Genomic DNA, 17,641 nt, shown 5'->3' with positions numbered 1-17,641 from the left:
AATTATTTCCCCCCGCAAAGTGCCTAACCAATCCCTTTTGAAAAGCCTTATTTACTGTTTCCACCACCTTCGGTTCTAGATCACAATTCACTCCATATTTAAGAAAATGCTTTCCGTACATTGTTCCGTGCTTTTAATTCATAACTTTGAATGTACTGGCTCCTGAATTACAAACTATCTGCAAACAGGAACAGCTTTTTTTATCTAAAGCACTTTTTTTCACTTTCTGTATATTTTGCACTTTGCTGTTTTTAATTACGGTGTTGTTATTGTGGAAAAGTGCTTTGCTTTATAGTGCTCGATTAACCTACATTGGTGATTAATGAAATCTGAAATGCACCCATTTAATTTGCTTCCATCTCAACATACATCCCATGAGAAAGCCTTCTGTGGGTTGTAGCTGCTGTTTGATTATTTCACAATAGTAATCTTGCCACAGAGAATTAACCATCCCTTTGAATCCCTCTATTTTACTTTCGTTTTTCATTTTCATATTGTCGATGTGATAAACTAAATTATCATGAGTTAAATTTAACACCAATGCACACAACTATTTTTAATTCATTACAGGATTGCGTCCTGTCAGTTGTTGGCTGCTCTTTTGCTCTAATTAATAGGGTTGTGAATCTAAGGGGCCTGTCCCACTTAGGCGATTTTAAGGCGACTGCCAGCGACTAGGCTGTCGCCGACAGTTCACCGGGGTGTCGCGGGCATGATCGTGAGGAGTCTTCCAAGAATCGTAGTGGATCTCAGCGCATCGCTGAGAAATTATCCGGAGTGAATTTTCTCGGCGACAGCTGGCTTGTCGCCAGGTATCATTGCTTATTGTGGGCGCTGTCGCATGCTGTCCCCAGGTTTGCTAGTTTCTCTTAGATGCATTTAGAAGCACATAATATTAAAATAAGTAAAGTCATTTCAAGATACCATAAAATACTTGGCTTTAACCAATTTATTTACCGTCAGGACATTTGACAGGTAGATTGGAGGCAACAGTTTGACGGTCAGGTAAGCGTGGGAATTTTCGCGATGTTTATGGCCATCAACGATCACATTTAAAGTAGGCTCCCAACCCAGATATGCAACCCAGAAACCAATATGCATCTCCCGTACATTTTCAAAGAATGCCCACACAATTTTCACAACCGTCTTTAAAATTAAATTTCTTAATTCTGCCATTAGTAAACTGGAAGTCAATCCAGTTTATGCCTTGTTACCGTGAAGCTTGGTTTTTAAGTAACCCATACAAGATGTTATAGTTCAAAACTCTCAAGTACTTACACGTGTCAGTGATTTCAGTGAAAATTAGGATGCCGGAGAAGCATTGACAGCGTGGGAATTTTGCGATGTTTCCGAAGACGGTATACTCTCGACCTGACGCGGCATTGTCGTGGTCATTGTTGTCGGGTAAAAGAAAATTTTGGCGATCTGCTATGACTTTGACAGTCACCGGCAGTCGCTTAAAAAACCGCCTAAGTGGGACAGGCCCTTAAGATAGACACAAAATGCTGGAGTAATTCAGCAGGACAGACAATATCTCTGGATAGAAGGAATGGATAGAAGCATTATAAAGAAGGTTCTCGACCCGAAACGTCACCCATTCCTCCTATCCAGACATGCTGCCTGTCCTGCTGAGTTACTCCAGCATTTTGTGCCTATCTTCGGTTTAAACCAAGATCTGCAGTTCCTTCCTACAGGGTTGTGAATCTAATTTACTGGGCCTCTAAATTGTTGGAAGGAGCAAATATTTAGGGAACATTGAGCTGCAAGAACTGCAGACTGAGATAATAAAGGGCTTTATTTCATTATTTATTAAATATAACTTTAAATTCTAAAATGTGCTTAGGAGAACCTTCTTTATTATGTTTCTGCCCCCTCGATGAAAAGAGGTATTGCCCGGATCTCGGAAATATTGTGGACCACGTTGGCCGAGTATTAGTGAACAACATTTGAGGAAACAGCAAGGATATTTATCAGGTTGAAAGTGGTAACTGAAAAAGGGATCTACTCTTAAGTGTAATTAGAATTCTAATATTGATTTAAAAGTATAGTAAAACAACGGATAACATTTAAAGAGAAGAGGTACATTTCCATGAGAAGGAAAGGTAGGGGAACCAGAACTAGAATTCCCTAAATGCTGAAATTTGATCTCGTATAATGTGCAACAGGAAAAAGGAAGCACATGCTGTAAAACACATCAAGTTGATGATACGAGTGAAAGCTGAAAGGAGGAGAGGAAGGAAATGAAGATGAAGTGACAAAAAAAAAATACAGGTTAGCCCTAACATAATAGAGAATACTAAAATCTTTTGGGCACATAAACAGTTATTGGATAGTGAGAAGAAAAGTAGTGCTGGTTAACGATCAAGTAGGTGATTGTGCCTGGATGCAGAAGGAAGGACAGATACTTGATGATTTGTGTAGAGGATGTGCACAAGTCTCAGTCGAACAGATGGGGTAAAGATTGAAATTGGTCATAGTTGTCACTTGCACTGAGATACATGAAAACCTTTGTTTGCTTGCTATCCAGGTGATAATACCTTGCATGAGTATGACAGGTAGAACAAAAGAGAAAATAAACAGAGACCTAATAATGGAAAAGAATTTCTATTTGCCCTATCTAAACCATTGGAAAAATGCTTCGAGCCTCGGTGTTGCAGCTCCCGAGAAAGTACAGGTTAAAAAATGTGAGTGCCACAACAAGATAGACTGGATGTTTGGGGATACATCCTTAACTGCAAATACATCCTTGTGCATAGTAGATGAGATGCCTAAATAGATTATGTTTGTAAACTAAGCCCCGTAAATCACCTGCTCTGGATGGAATGTGACCAAGGAGACTGAGAAAAGAACAGATGGACATTGGAGAGGGTCTGGTTTTAATCTCCAGCCTTCTCTATTTAAAGGGATGATATCAGAGAGTTGAAGAACTGCAAATATTGCACACTTGTTCCAAAATGTTAAAGAACAAATTCAGCAAGTACAATCTGCAAAGATTGCTTAGTGGCAAATCTGTGGTAGTGGGGAGAGTAGGGGCGAAATTAGGTCACCTGGAGAAATCCAAATTAATTAGGGAGATGTCACACAGATTGTCACAAAGCAAATTATGCTTGGCTAATCAGATTTAATTTTTTGATAGGGTAACGTTCTGTATGCATAAATGGGTTTTTTGAAGTAAATTCGCACATAATAGGCTGCTGAGCAAAATTCAAATCTAAGGAATAAAAGGCATAATTGGCAGAATAAAAATAAATTTGTTTTAAGGATAGAAACTAGAGACTCAAGGTAAACAAATGTTTTCGTATCAGAGGACAATAGACAATGTCCTCTCTGGGAGTCAATACTGGAACCAATCCTACTTTTGATATAAGAAAATAACTGCAGATGCTGGTACAAATCGATTTATTCACAAAATGCTGGAGTAACTCAGCAGGTCAGGCAGCATCTTGGGAGAGAAGGAATGGGTGACGTTTCGGGTCGAGACCCTTCTTCAGACTGAAGAAGGGTCTCGACCAGAAACGTCACCCATTCCTTCTCTCCCGGGATGCTGCCTGACCTACTTTTGATATATATTGTGTACATAGTATAAATGGCTTAAACATGATTGTACAAGGTGACAGTCCCAAATTTGGGGGTGACTCAAACTGGGGAACCTGGTAAACAGTGAGAACATTAATAGTAGACTTTAAGAAGGTGTATGCTGGTGAAGTAAGCAGTGGAATAAAAAGTGAACAGAAACAGCAAGAGGAGATCCTATAGACTAAATAGCATAATTGGAAAGCTTTTCCATTCCATACTTGGATATCTCTGTATAAGTCTTAATACATGACTTGATATGTTAAGAAAGTTGTTAATAAAGAATATGGGAGCCTGGGCTATATAAATGGTACTTTAGATTACCAGAAAGTGTTGCTGAGAAGATCACGTTGAACCTTTATAAAACATTAATTATGGTAAAAGTAGAGTGGAGCAGACAATCCTGGTAACACAGAGATGCTAGAGAAAGTCTAGCAAAGATATATTTGTCTCATTCCATAGATTTCTTTTCAGTTACATTTTTCAGTGGCCTCAATGTCTGCTTCCTGTACTGTGGTGACGCTAAACCCTAAACCTGTTCTTTTCTTCCTTTTCCAGGAACACTCATGCATTTGATTGGATTTGGATTATTCTTTGGTCAACGACCTAAATTGTTCGCACCAGAAGGCAAAAATGTGGCTCATTTCAAACTCTTGACCAAGTGTGTCAAACAATGTAAGTGACATAACTATAACTGCAAAGGCATTATATTTCAATTTAACATGTATAAAAGATTATAAGTAAATGAGTTCCAGCACCCACAAAAACTTCTGAATGCTGATCTTAAAAATGGTCCATTTATCCCAACTCCGTTTTCCGCCAATTTCCATTCCTCTATCCAGGTCAATATATTGTCCTTGCTCCAACTTGGGATACCCTTTTCTGTGGCACCTTATCAGTAGTGCAGCTGATTGAGCTGCTGCCTCACATCTCCAGAAACCTGGTTGCGTGTGCCGTCTGCGTGGACTTTGCACATTTTCCCTGAGACTGCATGGGTTTCCACCAGGTGCTCCAGTTTCCTCGCACATCTCAAAAGACGCCTGGGTTTGTAGGTTAATTGGCCACTATAATATTGGCCCTAATATGTTGGGAGTGGCTGAGAAAGTGGGATAACTAAAAGCTTGTGTTAATGTGATTGTTGGTGTGGACTCAGTGGGCCGAAGGGCCTCTTTCTTTCCATGCTGTAATTTTTAAAATGGAAATTCAAATATGCCACATCTACCAGTCCCCATCTATCCACCATGTTTGTTACCTTCCCAAGAAACCACTGTAAATTTATCAAACCTGATTTAAGCTCTCTTAAGCTCATGTCTCCTCAACCTTCCCAATCTATTAAATTAAAATTGTCCACTAAATAAGACTGCTAATTAAATTGAAGATCTGACAAATCGTCATCAGATCACCTGTAAATCTAAAATAGAAAGGGTCAGTTCCTTGACGCTGAGGTTATTTCAAGTTTAAAATTATGTTTGTAGCTCTCTAATCCAAGATCACTCACTTGCCCACCATCCATCATAAGTTGGTTGTGTATGGGGATGGGGCAGTGGATGTGTGGTCATATAGGTCATAGTGCTCCAGGTGTGGTGGCATCTGCATTGAGGAAATGTCCCTATGCTGGGTGGTTTCAGTAGTATCACAAAACATTGTTGTGATAAATGTTGAGGACAGAGGTCCCTCTGCTCAATACTTCCCAAACCTCTGCCATTCACTGTGAAGGCACTGTCCTGGGTTGACTTCTCAAAATGTAAAATCTCACACTTATCTGCATTAGATCTTATTAGTTAATCCTCAGTCCACGCCCAGCTGACCAAGATCCTGCTGTGATTTTGATAACCATCTTCATTGTCTATACCACCTACTTTAGTGTCATCGCCAAACGTACAAATTATGCGTTGTACATTCTGATCCAAATCGTTGATATGGTTGGACACGAAAAGCTGGAGTAACTCAGCGGGTCAGACAGCATCTCTGAAGAAAAGGAATAGGTGACGTTTCGGGTCAAGACCCTTCCTCAGACAAACAGCAATAGGCCCAGCACCGATCCCTGAGGCACACCACTAGTCCCATGCCTTCAGTCCAAAAACAACCTTCCACCACTGCCTTCTGCTTCCTTCCATGAGCCATATTCCGTATCCAGTTAATTAGCTCTCCTTGGATCCCATGCAATCTAATTTTCCAGAGCAGCCTACCATGCAGAACCTTATCAAAGGCTTTGCTGAACAATATCTACAGTCTTGCTCTCGTCAACCTTTTTGGTTACTTCGTCAAAAAACGTGATCAAATTCGTAAGACACAATCACACATGTACAAACCCGTGCTGCCTTTCCCTAATCAGCCCGTCTATCCAAATGCTATCCAAATATCTTATCCTTCAGAATCTTCTCCAGTAATGTAATTACCACAGACGTTAAGTTCACGAGTCTATAGATCCCAGGCTTTTCTTAAATTTTGCATCTGGAATTCTCATGCAACCTACAAAATATTGTAAACATTTTAGGCAACCTCATTTTCTTTTTAAAGAAATTGTGGAAAGACAATTTTACTTATTTATATATTTGCATTGTATATGGACAGTGCATATGTAGGCTGATTAGCAGCAACATCCTCTGAAGATTTAGCACTTTGTGCGATGGTGGGTAGTCAGTCATTCATTGGAATTATTTTTGCTGTGTTTTACATTGACACTGTTTGGCCTGGAATTGCAGTGTAAAACATTGTTATTTAAAAATATAAGGAAATGATCACTAGTTTGGCATTTAATTTAAAGGTTTACATGTGGAATACGAATGTGGTGTACAGTAATGGTTATTTTGCACAATTCTTGTGCAACCAGCATATCTGTGCAAATATTGCCTCCCATCTCCATGGATGCCAGCAGCTGAGAATTCACTGAATACTATTTAATGTAACGGATGAATTTAAAATGAAGCAATATGCCGAACTGAATGTCAATGATATGTACTGAAAAACAAAATCAATGTTATTGAATATTGTACAATATTTGGCTTGCTAGTAACTATTGTTGAAATGAAAAATCATAATTGTAATACAAATTTTATTTTCTAATTTTTTTTGCTTTCCCGTTTAGTGCTTTGGCTGTTTGTAGGAGTGGGTCTGTTGGGATTAGGGCATCGATTCACATTGTATCAGAAGAAATTACTCAACTCAGCCGAAATCCTGGTGAGTAAGGATTTTATTTGCATTTGTTTATATACTGAAGCCAAACAGAAACCAAACCTGAACAATCATGGCATGAACATCATATCTAGGAAGCCTATATCATCATGTTCTGAAATTGCAAAATAACTTCTTTGATGGTACACTATGATTAGCTTCCATACATTTAATTCCTTTTCTTTTCCATTGTCTCTACCTTTTGTGACCAGTCTGTGAAGAAAGATTTCTCCGCTATGATATGGTCTTACAGATTTGGGTATGACAATCAAGGTTGGCCAAGTTTAGAAAGATCTGCTGAGTTTATTGAACAAACAGGTATGTATTTTGTTTTAGGCGCCAATCATTTAACAAGAATATTTGTACATATTTGAAATTTCTGAAATTTAAAAACAAAAGAATAATTCTGTAAGTATTTACTGACATGTTTTGCATTTATTTCTGTTGCTATTTTTCTCAGTTCTCTTCCCTGGAAGATGTTGATTCTTGGATGATGAATGGTTCCAAAGGCATTCTTAGATTAAGGGTATTGCTGGCAAAATTGAGGTGTTTCGCTTGTCTTTGGTTCCCCAGAATTTGGTATCCAGATACTATTTTGAATTGTTGCATAAACCAATTTCCTTTAAATTCTTTCATGGGCGTCTCCACAAGACCAATGTATATCCCTAATTGGAAAATTGATGGGATGTAGTCTTCTTGAACTATTGGGTGATCAATAGTTGGCATGCATTCAGAGGGCCGAAGGGCCTGATTCCATGCTGTATCTTTCAAACAATCAATCAAACAATCAATCAATTAATCAAACAAATCTAATCTAAGGTCCCTGTCGGTCATGGCTGACCATGGGGATAGGCTGTTACCCATGCAGCACATCCCCCCTCTCCACGTCGCTGATCGGTCCAAAGGAACAGCAGAACCGTTACAGTTTGGCACCAGCTCTGTCGCAAGAACTGCCAGAACGTAGTTGTAGGCAACGACGAACTGCCTTAGGGACTCGGACTCCAGATTTTTCTTGAGGTTTACTCCTGGAGTCTTTTTCGCGACTGGATATGGCCACAAGGCAGTGGAGGTTTTAGATCAGTTTTCCCTCTCCTAGATGGACTGCCTTCCCAGGCTGACGAATCTCATCTGCCCAAGACTCGTGGGGGCGGGAGTGTCTACCTTCCCATCTTTGCTTTCAAGAGAGAGCTAGATAGAGCTCTTAAGGATTGCGGAGTCAGGGGGTATGGGGAGAAGGCAGGAACGGGGTACTGATTGAGAATGATCAGCCATGATCACATTGAATGGTGGTGCTGGCTCGAAGGGCCAAATGGCCTACTCCTGCACCTGTTGTCTATTGTCTATAGCACCTGCCCATTGCAGCCTTCATCCGCCTTCCCAGTGGTTCTGACGCTCCACTAAAGTCAGCCATCATCCTCTGCCTGTTTCACCATTGAGGTCTTGGTTGGATTGCTCTTTGTCGGGGACCTCCCCCTCGGCCTTACCGCCATGGGTGACCCTACCAGGAGCATAATTCCAGACGGAATCACTCTCAGGATCTCAGGACCACACAAGCTTCTCCACCACGGCAAGGTGACAATCCACAAGCAAGATAAATACTGGTTTACAAAAGAAGACAGAGTGCCGGAGTCGCTCAGCAGGTCAGGCAGCGGGGGGTGGTGGAAAGAAAGCTGGAAGAGAGGAGGGGCAGGACAAAGCCTGGCAGGTAACAGGCTGTTATGAGGGAAGAAACGAGAGGGCTATTTAGTTACCTAGAATTGGGGAATTCAATGTTCATACCTTTGGGTTGTAATCAATCAATTATTGTGTCTCTCAATACAATACAACCGAATTGCTAGACTACCTTGGTAGTCAATTAGGGTCAATAATGTTGGTGTGAGGCCAGAGCATCTTTTGTTACCTCACCCTACTGACTATTCCTTTGAGCTGGTGCTGTCATAATGGTTCATTGTACCGTGTTCTGATTCTGTTCTGATATATTTCTCTGCACATGCACATTTTCAACAAATAGTTGTAAAGTCTGCCAATTTTTACTTGGATCACGTGCAGGCAGAGCGGATTAATTTAACTTGGCATCATGTGTGGCATGGAAACATTGTGGGCCGAAGAGCCTGGCCCTGTGACGTACTGTTCTATGAAGTAGCTCAGTGTGCTAAAGTGATTGAAGGAGAGTGCAGGCAATTAGAAATGTTTGGATTCTGATTTAACAGTGAAGACCTCAGCAGGAAGTAATGACAGATCTAATGTGGGAGGAAGAACTGGTGATATCCCACTTGTAGGAGAGAGAGGTGCTTTAATTTCATGCTCTCTAAACCTCTTCTCTCTGCCATTTATGTAACCTCCAATAATAGTTTGCCTGCAGCCAGCCAAAATGACTTATTAGTTTTCTCTTCACCATAATTTATGTGCCTTTCAACCATTTGTTTTCATGCCACCCCTCTCTTCCCACACATAGCACGGATACAATTCCCCTTGTCCTCACCATCCAACTCACTCACTAACCTCCACATTGAACATGATATGCCTGCTTTTTCTCTCCCCTCCTCACTGAGTATTCCAAAGGGACTGTGGCTTCTGAACACTCTGATTCATTCTTGCACCTTCACCAATGCCCATTCTGAATCAATCTTGGGACGTGGAATACCTTCCATTTGTACCACTTTCCTTCTACATCCCTACTGCCTGTTAACCACGATTGGTACACACAGTGAGATTTTCCCTACATTGGGCAAGTCAAATGTATTGCAAAATACCTCCCTTCAGTTTGGAAAGGTGGCCCAGAGATTCTGGTTGCCACTTTTAATCCCCCATCACACTCCCAGTATGACTTCTGTTTTCGTCTTTCACACCGTTTCAATTTAATTTTAGGGAATAGCACCTCATCTTTAACATGACGTTAGAATTTACAATTTCAAGTAATCAGCTATCCAACTTGTATCTCAAAAGTTAGCATCGCCTTCCTTTTAGTAATTTCAAAGTTCATTTATCTCCTGTTTACACCTCTCCTTTTGTTATTCACTAATATTTACTGGCTCGTGACACTTTCTCCCGCCCTTCAATCTCTCAAAGGGTTTTGTTCCCATTTGTTCACCTTGACCCAGTTCCAGCACTATGCATTTAAAAAAAAAGTTTGAATCTCTAATTTCTTCCAATTCTGATGAAAAGTGACCAACCTCAAGTTCTCTCCATAGCTCAAGAGTATTTAATTATCATATGTACCAGCAATGGAACAATGAAATTCTATATCTTACTGCTGTCTGACCTGAACTTATGGCATTTTCTGCTTCATGCCAAAGTTCAAATCCTCTTAAAATGCTTTTAAATCATGGCAACTAATTGTGATATGGACATCACTTTGGTAACAATTCTATGTTGGTGTTTGTAAACTGATTCAGTAACTTGAAATCTTGCTGCAGGTTATGTTTTCAGGACAATTCAGGTATGCATTAGCTTCTCCTGTGTAATATTCTCATCTGTTGGTTGTAACCTTCTTAACACTGTTATCAACGATAGGTGCTGATTTAATAACAATATTGGAAAGTGATGCCTCTAAGCCTTTCCTGGGAAATAATGATCTCACCATGTGGCTGGGAGAGAAGTTGGGTTTTTACACGGATTTTGGTCCAAGCACAAAAGATCACACCTGGGGGTAAGTAAGCCCGCGACAACCATTTACACATCCTCCTCATTTGCTCCTTATATTATTGTCTGTTGCTTTACCAGTTGAATGATTATGTAATAATTATGCACAAAGTTTTTTTGCTTTTTTCTTGCACTGGCGTTTTATCTCTAATTTTTCCACTAGTGTTTTATCTCTAACTTTTCTGGTCTTCCTTTGGGCACGGTTTGAGTTATTTATTTTTACCCTAATATTTTGTTTACTGCCATCTTCGTATTGAAACAGTATTTATTTTGACAGATGAAAAGCTATTTCAGTTACATTTACCATTTTCCATAGTATTTTCCATTTTTTCCACAATATAAGATGGTATTGATGTGCCCTTGTTTACTTTCGTGGAATGATGTTGATTGTTTCTTCGGCAATGATTAATCACCATTACACTCATTAATCAGAATCTGCTGATAAATGAATGGGAAGTTAAATGCATATAGTTCAGTCAAGCGGCGCCAACATTGGCTGCCTAGCCAACGGTCTGTCTGTCTTTTCTTTCTGTTTTGTTATTTTAAGTATGTGTTAAAAGTATGTTTTAGTGTCTCTTGGTTTGTTTTGGGGGAGTGGTTTAGGGGAAACTTTTTTCAATCTCTTACCTCGACGGAGATGTGATTTTTTCCGTGTCGTATCTCCATCCCCCATTGCGACCTAACATCGTAGAATGGCACGGCCTTTCCTGGAGACCAGCCCGGCGCTTCAACACAGGCGCAGCATGGACTTACCATCGTGGAGCTGCGATCCCCTTGCCAGGGATCGACTGGAGAACTCCAACCGTGACCCTATGGACTTTAACATCTTGGAGCCCGTTTTAAACATCGCAGTCCCTGGGTGGAGACTGAGTCGGGGCTCTAAGCCGTGGTGAGTTTCAACCACTTCGACGCGAGCACCCGGATCGCCGGCTGCGGAAGCTTTGATGGCCCCGACCGCGGATGGTTCGATAGCCCCGACCGCGGAGAAAAAGGGAGAGATTGGACTTTATTGCCTTCCTTCACAGTGAGGAATGTGGGGAGCGGCTGTGGTGGATGTTTATGTTAAATTTTATTTTATGTGGTTGTGTGTGTTACTGCTTTTCACTTGGTGTGGCCATATGGTAACTGAAATTTCACTGTATCTTATGGTACATGTAGCAATAAACCCATCTTGAATCTTGTTACGTGTACCGAGGTACAGTGAAAAGCTTTTGTTGTATGCTAATCAGTCAATGGAAAGATAATACATGATTACAATCGAGCCATCCACAGTGGATCCACATATAATTCACACATAATGCCAATGTGGGAGGAGAAAGAACAAATTTGTAGAAATGTAGCAATGAGTTATGAATTGCCACAATTGCGGCAGGCTGTTAAAAATAAATTAAACTCGCTGTAAATCATTAGGTGATGGAATTTATTGATGCAGATGTCCTTGTATTGACAAAACTCATGTAACTAATATGCCAAATAAAACTAGTCTTTAAGATTTTTATAAGGTGACTTTTATTTTATCCTTGCAGTTCACTTTCAATTCCACCTGTTTGTGGTGTAATTTTTCTTAAAGAAAACAATCACACTTTTAAGAGAATAATGTGGTATAAAGGTTGGTAGTATTTCAAGTCGGTAGAGCCACTAAAATTATCTGGGTAAGAAATATAAAATACAAAGTCTGTAGTTTTGATTAGTAAGGATGTCAAAGGTTACAGGGAGAAGGCAGGTGAATGGGATTGAGAGGAGAAAGATAGATCAGCCATGATTGAATGGTGGGGCTTATTCTCTAGGCCAAATAGCCTAATTCTGATCCATATCTTATGGTCTCAAGTCTTTGGGGTACTGGGTACTGTTTAGTAGCCTACATGATAAGAAGGAACTTGAGGTAGTGGAGCTAGAAAAGGAACATTATCCAGGATACTGTCTGGACTGAAGAAACAAAACTGAGTACAGATATGACGAGGGCATGGATAACAAGATTATAAGGTAATCTCACAAGTTTTTAATGTTTTGATAGGAAGGAACAGAAACGGTAACAGAAACAACTTTCTGGCTGTCTTCCAGACAGGTGTTGACAATTGGGGCTCCATTCCCCACTCTCCATTCCCCACCCTTCCTGACATACACAGTCAAAAATTAAATTTGTTAATTGTTTTGGAAGAATTAAACACATTTAAAGTAAGTAAAGTCAATATTTGTTTTAAATGTTCTCCCCGCAGCAGCTGCTTCATATTGATTTCATCATTGATTGTACTTATACCAGGTAAATCTGGCATAGGAACAGCAGGCGGTTTTCCCATTCGGAGCTGGGAATTCTGATAAGCTCCATGAGCAGTGTAATGGGGCAGCACTGGGTCCTGGGGCCAACATTTCACAGAAGGGGAGTGCTGTGCTTCAGCTTCACCCTCGGGACCTGTATTCTATTGTATTTATCAGATTTGACCTATTATCCTGATAGTTTCACATCACATGTTTTATTTAGTTCTCAGCCTGGAGAAGGGAGAATGGCCTTTATATTGCACCATAATGTTTACCTTTTACGTGTGAAATGAAACATTCAGATATAGCTGGCTTTCTTTGTCACAGAAATTAGCATCTCTCATCTTTAACATTTATCTGAAATATAAACAGGTGGTAGAAATGAGCAGCATCTGTACCCATAAGATAGGGTGTTGTTCCAATCTCTCAACCTACCTCATTGTGGCCCTTGCACTATTTTAAAATCTGTATTTTCTCTGTAACCCTAATGCTATATTCTGAACAGGTATTTTTCTCTTTATACTGCCTGTTGTACTTATCTTTAGATCGATTGTATTTATGTGTCGTACAATTTGACTGGATGGCATTTTATTGTACCTCACTATACATGACAATAAAAAAACAGCAGCTGCCTCTTATTGATTTTAGCTGGGCCATTAATCTGTGGAAAGACAAATAATATCTCCACAGGTGTTGCCTGATCTGTTAAGTATTTCCCAGACTTTCTGTTTTTATTTCAGCTTTTGAGTATCAGCCAATTTCTGCTTTTCATTTAACATTTACTTGCTGTTCTGCCTTTGAGCAAAGGGTTTTTTTAACCAAGAGGTAAATCAAGTCACGATATACAATGCAATATAATTGGTTAAAATTTTACTTCAAATTTTCTACTGTAAGTGTATTTATCATTTCCTTAATGGTTTAATATTGTAAGAAACTTCTCTAAGAGTTTCATATTTAGCAACAATTTCAAATAATAGACTTTTTGGTTAACGGTGCGGTTGTCAAAGTGACATTAATTCATTTCTGGTCTTTAGAATAATGGTTTTGTCAAGATACCCCATCGTTCAATCCATCCACCATCTTCTTCCATCCCCACATGGAGAGATTGCTCCTGCTATTTCAATGACTGTCAACATATCAGGGAATCTTGTGGATTTGGTTGTTGCTCATTTTGGCAATGAAGGGTAAGTGAATATTTCTATATTTATCTGTTTAATTAATATTTATACTATTTATTGACTTCCCCTGTTTGTAAATCTCTGTATGTGTATGCTTTTAGGGATGAGTTAGATAGGAAGGTGCAGGCAGAGTATATTTCACATACACTGAAGGAAGCACAACAACGTCTTGTATTTTTGGGTTACATCACTTCTGCACCTGGCTCCAGAGACTACCAACAGCTTCGAAGCATTGGAAATGTAAAGGTAAAATGTCATTTATCGAAATGAATTAAATATAAAGTATATTTTGTATTACATCCCACCCTCCGAGGGAAAAATTTGCTCCTCGAGTATCTATTCAATCTTTTAAAATCTCTCTAAATTAGAGAGAAACAGATATGTACAGGAACAAAGGGACAACAACATCTGAAATAGTTGAATTATTCATGTTCCCCTTTATACAATTTTAACCTGTTTCTCTCGCTACATGTACTCCCTACCAAATTGTTCCAATTTTTTTCCCAGATTTCCAGCATCTGCAGCTTTTTGCTGTAATCACATTACTTTTGTTGGAGTGAAAATCTGAATTTTGGTTGTAAAACAATAGCATAGTTCAATCAGATGCAATATATTTCCACTTAATGTTATATGATTGAATTGCTAATCGATATGCTTATGAATAAGTTGATCATGATTTTTTTTTAAATTTACCAAAGCAAGGTTTCTAGAGTATGCACATTATTTTTTAACACACCAGAATAAAAGGCAATGGGCTATTTTTAGATTATCATGTTAGCCCCCAGCCCAAAATTTCTATGTACACATGAACATTCTCTCTCTCTCTTTTAGGACATAGATCAGACTGATTTGCATAGATGGTGCGAGTACATCATGTACCGTGGACTAATAAGGTTAGTTGCAATACTTCAGCATAGTGTCACGATCAGTTACCTACTAAAATGAAGTTTTTAAACTTTCTTAGCCCTCAGACTACATCATTTCTACCCCTTTTTTCAGTGAATGACTTCATGGTTGCCTCCCCACCCATCCCTTTATTTTTTGAACTTGCCACATTCACACAATCTCCCTTTATATGTATAATTTGAGGAATTTATGGTTTTGCAATCCCTGAGGATTGGGAAGAATGCTTTATCATGAATCATGCTATAAATGATCTTTTTGGGCAGCAGTAAGGGTGACAAATGGTTCACAAATGGGATACTAGAGATAACTGGAAAGGTTGCACCAAGTCAAGTTGGGAAGGAAGGGTATGAGAGGGAAATCAGCATCATGTTGATGGTTATTGCAAAGTAAGAACACAGGCTGAGACCGCTGGTAAATTTGCATGTAAATAGGAAGAGGATTGTGACCTTCCAATAGCTGGGGCACGGGATCTTGAGTTCAAATACTTCTACTGTCTCATTCCTTTAAATTTCCCACTGGATTCCTTGTCTACGTTTCCCCTGCGGTGATTAACATGGAGGCAAAAAGCTGAGACATGGGCTGGTTCACAGTGACACATGGTGGCCTCTATCTGCAACTGCAGCAGAGCCAAACATTAACTGCAAATTATTCTATCAGTTATTGTTTTAACATGAATTTAAACATGTGAACTCCTGTTAGACATAAAAGATATAAATGATAAATTATGATTTCCTTAAAATGTGTCTGATGTCAACAAAACAACGAAATTCCAAATCCAATCAGAAAATGCTGACAAAACTAGACACGCCAGGTGGTAGGGGAAAATAAAGTTAAAGGTTCAGGTCCCAGTCCTGCTGAAAAATGTAAATTGTTTTAATTTCCATATTTGCATTCATCTGCAGTAGTTTGATGTTCTATTCTAAGTTTAAACCTGGTTTGAGATGTCCCCAACAACCCTCGCCATGCAGAACCATCACTCAGCTATTAATATAAAGACTAGCATCTTTGGAAGGGACTTGCAATACTTCAATTTCAATAGTAGATGCACTGTACGTTACTGCTAATTGAACAGCGTTGTATGGAAAATTGGAGATACTGCCTCTGTCAAGTAGTTGTGCTGCTGATGCCAGAGATCAAATAAGTTATTTTTCTGTTGCAGTTTCAACTATCGCCGTTTCTGTTTCTTATTAACACCTTTTCTATTCTTGATGTTTTTTCCTTCTAATTTTACACCTATCATTAATTAAAAAAAAAAATCTTGTTGGCTAACTTAATGGCTTAATGGCTAACTTAATGGTTATGCTTCCCTTCCCATAAGAAGACAATCCAATTGTTCCCCAACTGGAAAACTTGGATTAACCGTAAAGTTCATTCCCAGGTGAAGGGCAAGACCACTGCGGCCAAGTAAAACTATCCCGTGTGGTACAAAAATCTCACTTCGATCTTCGCAAAGCCATCAGGAATGCTAAGAGATAATACCGGGACAAACCTGAGTCCCTGTATAATCACACAGATACCCGCAGACTATGGTAAGACCTGAATAATATAATTGGCTGCAGTCGCTGTTGATAGTGCAGGCCTCCCTGATGAATTAATACCTACTATGCCCGTTATGAGTCGGAGGCCAACATCCGTCCCGTCAGACATAAATGTGCCTTTTCCCATGATCACGGAAGCAGAAGTTAGTTTGGCCTTCCTGAGGGTGAACCAACGGAAAGCTACTGCCTCGGATGAAGTCCTTGGCTGCGTCCTTAGGAACTGCACGGACTAACTACTAGCGGGAGTGTTTGCGGACATCTCTAATCTTTCCCTGATCCTTTCTGAGGTACTCACCTGCTTCAAGAAAACCACTATCATCCTGGTGCCAAAGTAAGATCTCGTGCCTGAATGACTGCCGTCCAGTGGCATTGACATCATCAACATGAAGTGCTTCAAGAGGCTGGTTATGGTACACATTAAATCCAACCTACCAAGGAGCCTTGATCCACTGCAGTTCGCCACAACAGGTCCACGGCTGATGCCATCTCCCTGTCCCTACACTCATCTCTGGAACATCTGGATAAGAAGGACACCTACTCAGTACTCCCCTCTGCAACTGGATCCTCAACTTCCTGATCAACAGACCACAATCAGTGAGGATAGGCAACAAATCATCTTCTAAAATAATCCTCAAGGATGTGTTCTCAGACCCTACAATATTCCGTATACATTCATGACCATGCAGCAACATAGCAATCCAACTCAATTTCCAAGTTCGCAGATGACACCACCAAAGGAGATTGTGATTGACTTCAGGAAGCGAAGCAGCACACACATCCTGGTGTACATTGATGGCGTCAAAGTAGAGATGGTCGAAAGCTTCAAGGTCTGAAACTATGGCCAATAAAGCACACTAATGCCTCTACTTCCTAAGAAGGCTGAGGAAGTTTTCCATGTCCCCAACAACCCTCAACAACTTCTACAGATGCACCGCAGAAGCATAAGAGATAAACATAATGAAACATAAGAGTCATAGGGGGATTGGGAGGATGTATCATTTATGGGAGAGTCTAACACCAGAGGCATAGAATAAAGGGTTGCCTGTTTAACACTGAAATGTGGAATAATTTCTTCTTCCGAGAGGTTTTGAGTCCTTGGAATTCCATGCACCACGAAGACGTGGCAGATAAAACTTTGAATATGCTCAAAGCAGAGACAGATAGATAGATTTGATTAAGGTTGTGTATGGGAAAGGGCAGGAAAATAAACTTGAAGAAAGTTAATTAACTGTGACCTTATTGAATGTCTGAACAGGCACCAGGGACATAGTGGTCAAATGCTGTTTCCATTTCTTCAGGTGTTATACATTAAAAGTAAAGTTCATGGTAAATATTTGGGTGGATAAAATAGTAAAGACTCAGAAATTCAATAAA

General features: G+C 39.8%; 1 protein-coding gene across 1 annotated transcript in view; it reads left to right on the top strand.

The window, feature by feature from the left end:
• The window catches only part of LOC144599525 (PGAP2-interacting protein-like), a 67,619-nt gene that overhangs the window by 40,885 nt on the left and 9,093 nt on the right, over window positions 1-17,641 (top strand). Inside the window, exons 8-14 of the mRNA XM_078410522.1 lie at window positions 4,132-4,248; window positions 6,662-6,753; window positions 6,960-7,065; window positions 10,261-10,396; window positions 13,680-13,829; window positions 13,925-14,069; window positions 14,655-14,716. Of these exons, the coding sequence (XP_078266648.1) occupies window positions 4,132-4,248; window positions 6,662-6,753; window positions 6,960-7,065; window positions 10,261-10,396; window positions 13,680-13,829; window positions 13,925-14,069; window positions 14,655-14,716 (808 nt within the window). The remainder of the gene's footprint in view (window positions 1-4,131; window positions 4,249-6,661; window positions 6,754-6,959; window positions 7,066-10,260; window positions 10,397-13,679; window positions 13,830-13,924; window positions 14,070-14,654; window positions 14,717-17,641) is intronic.

Source organism: Rhinoraja longicauda, chromosome 1 (assembly GCF_053455715.1).
Source record: "Rhinoraja longicauda isolate Sanriku21f chromosome 1, sRhiLon1.1, whole genome shotgun sequence".
In the NCBI taxonomy this organism is placed as follows: domain Eukaryota; kingdom Metazoa; phylum Chordata; class Chondrichthyes; order Rajiformes; family Arhynchobatidae; genus Rhinoraja; species Rhinoraja longicauda.
This window is presented reverse-complemented; position numbering and strand designations above follow the sequence as displayed.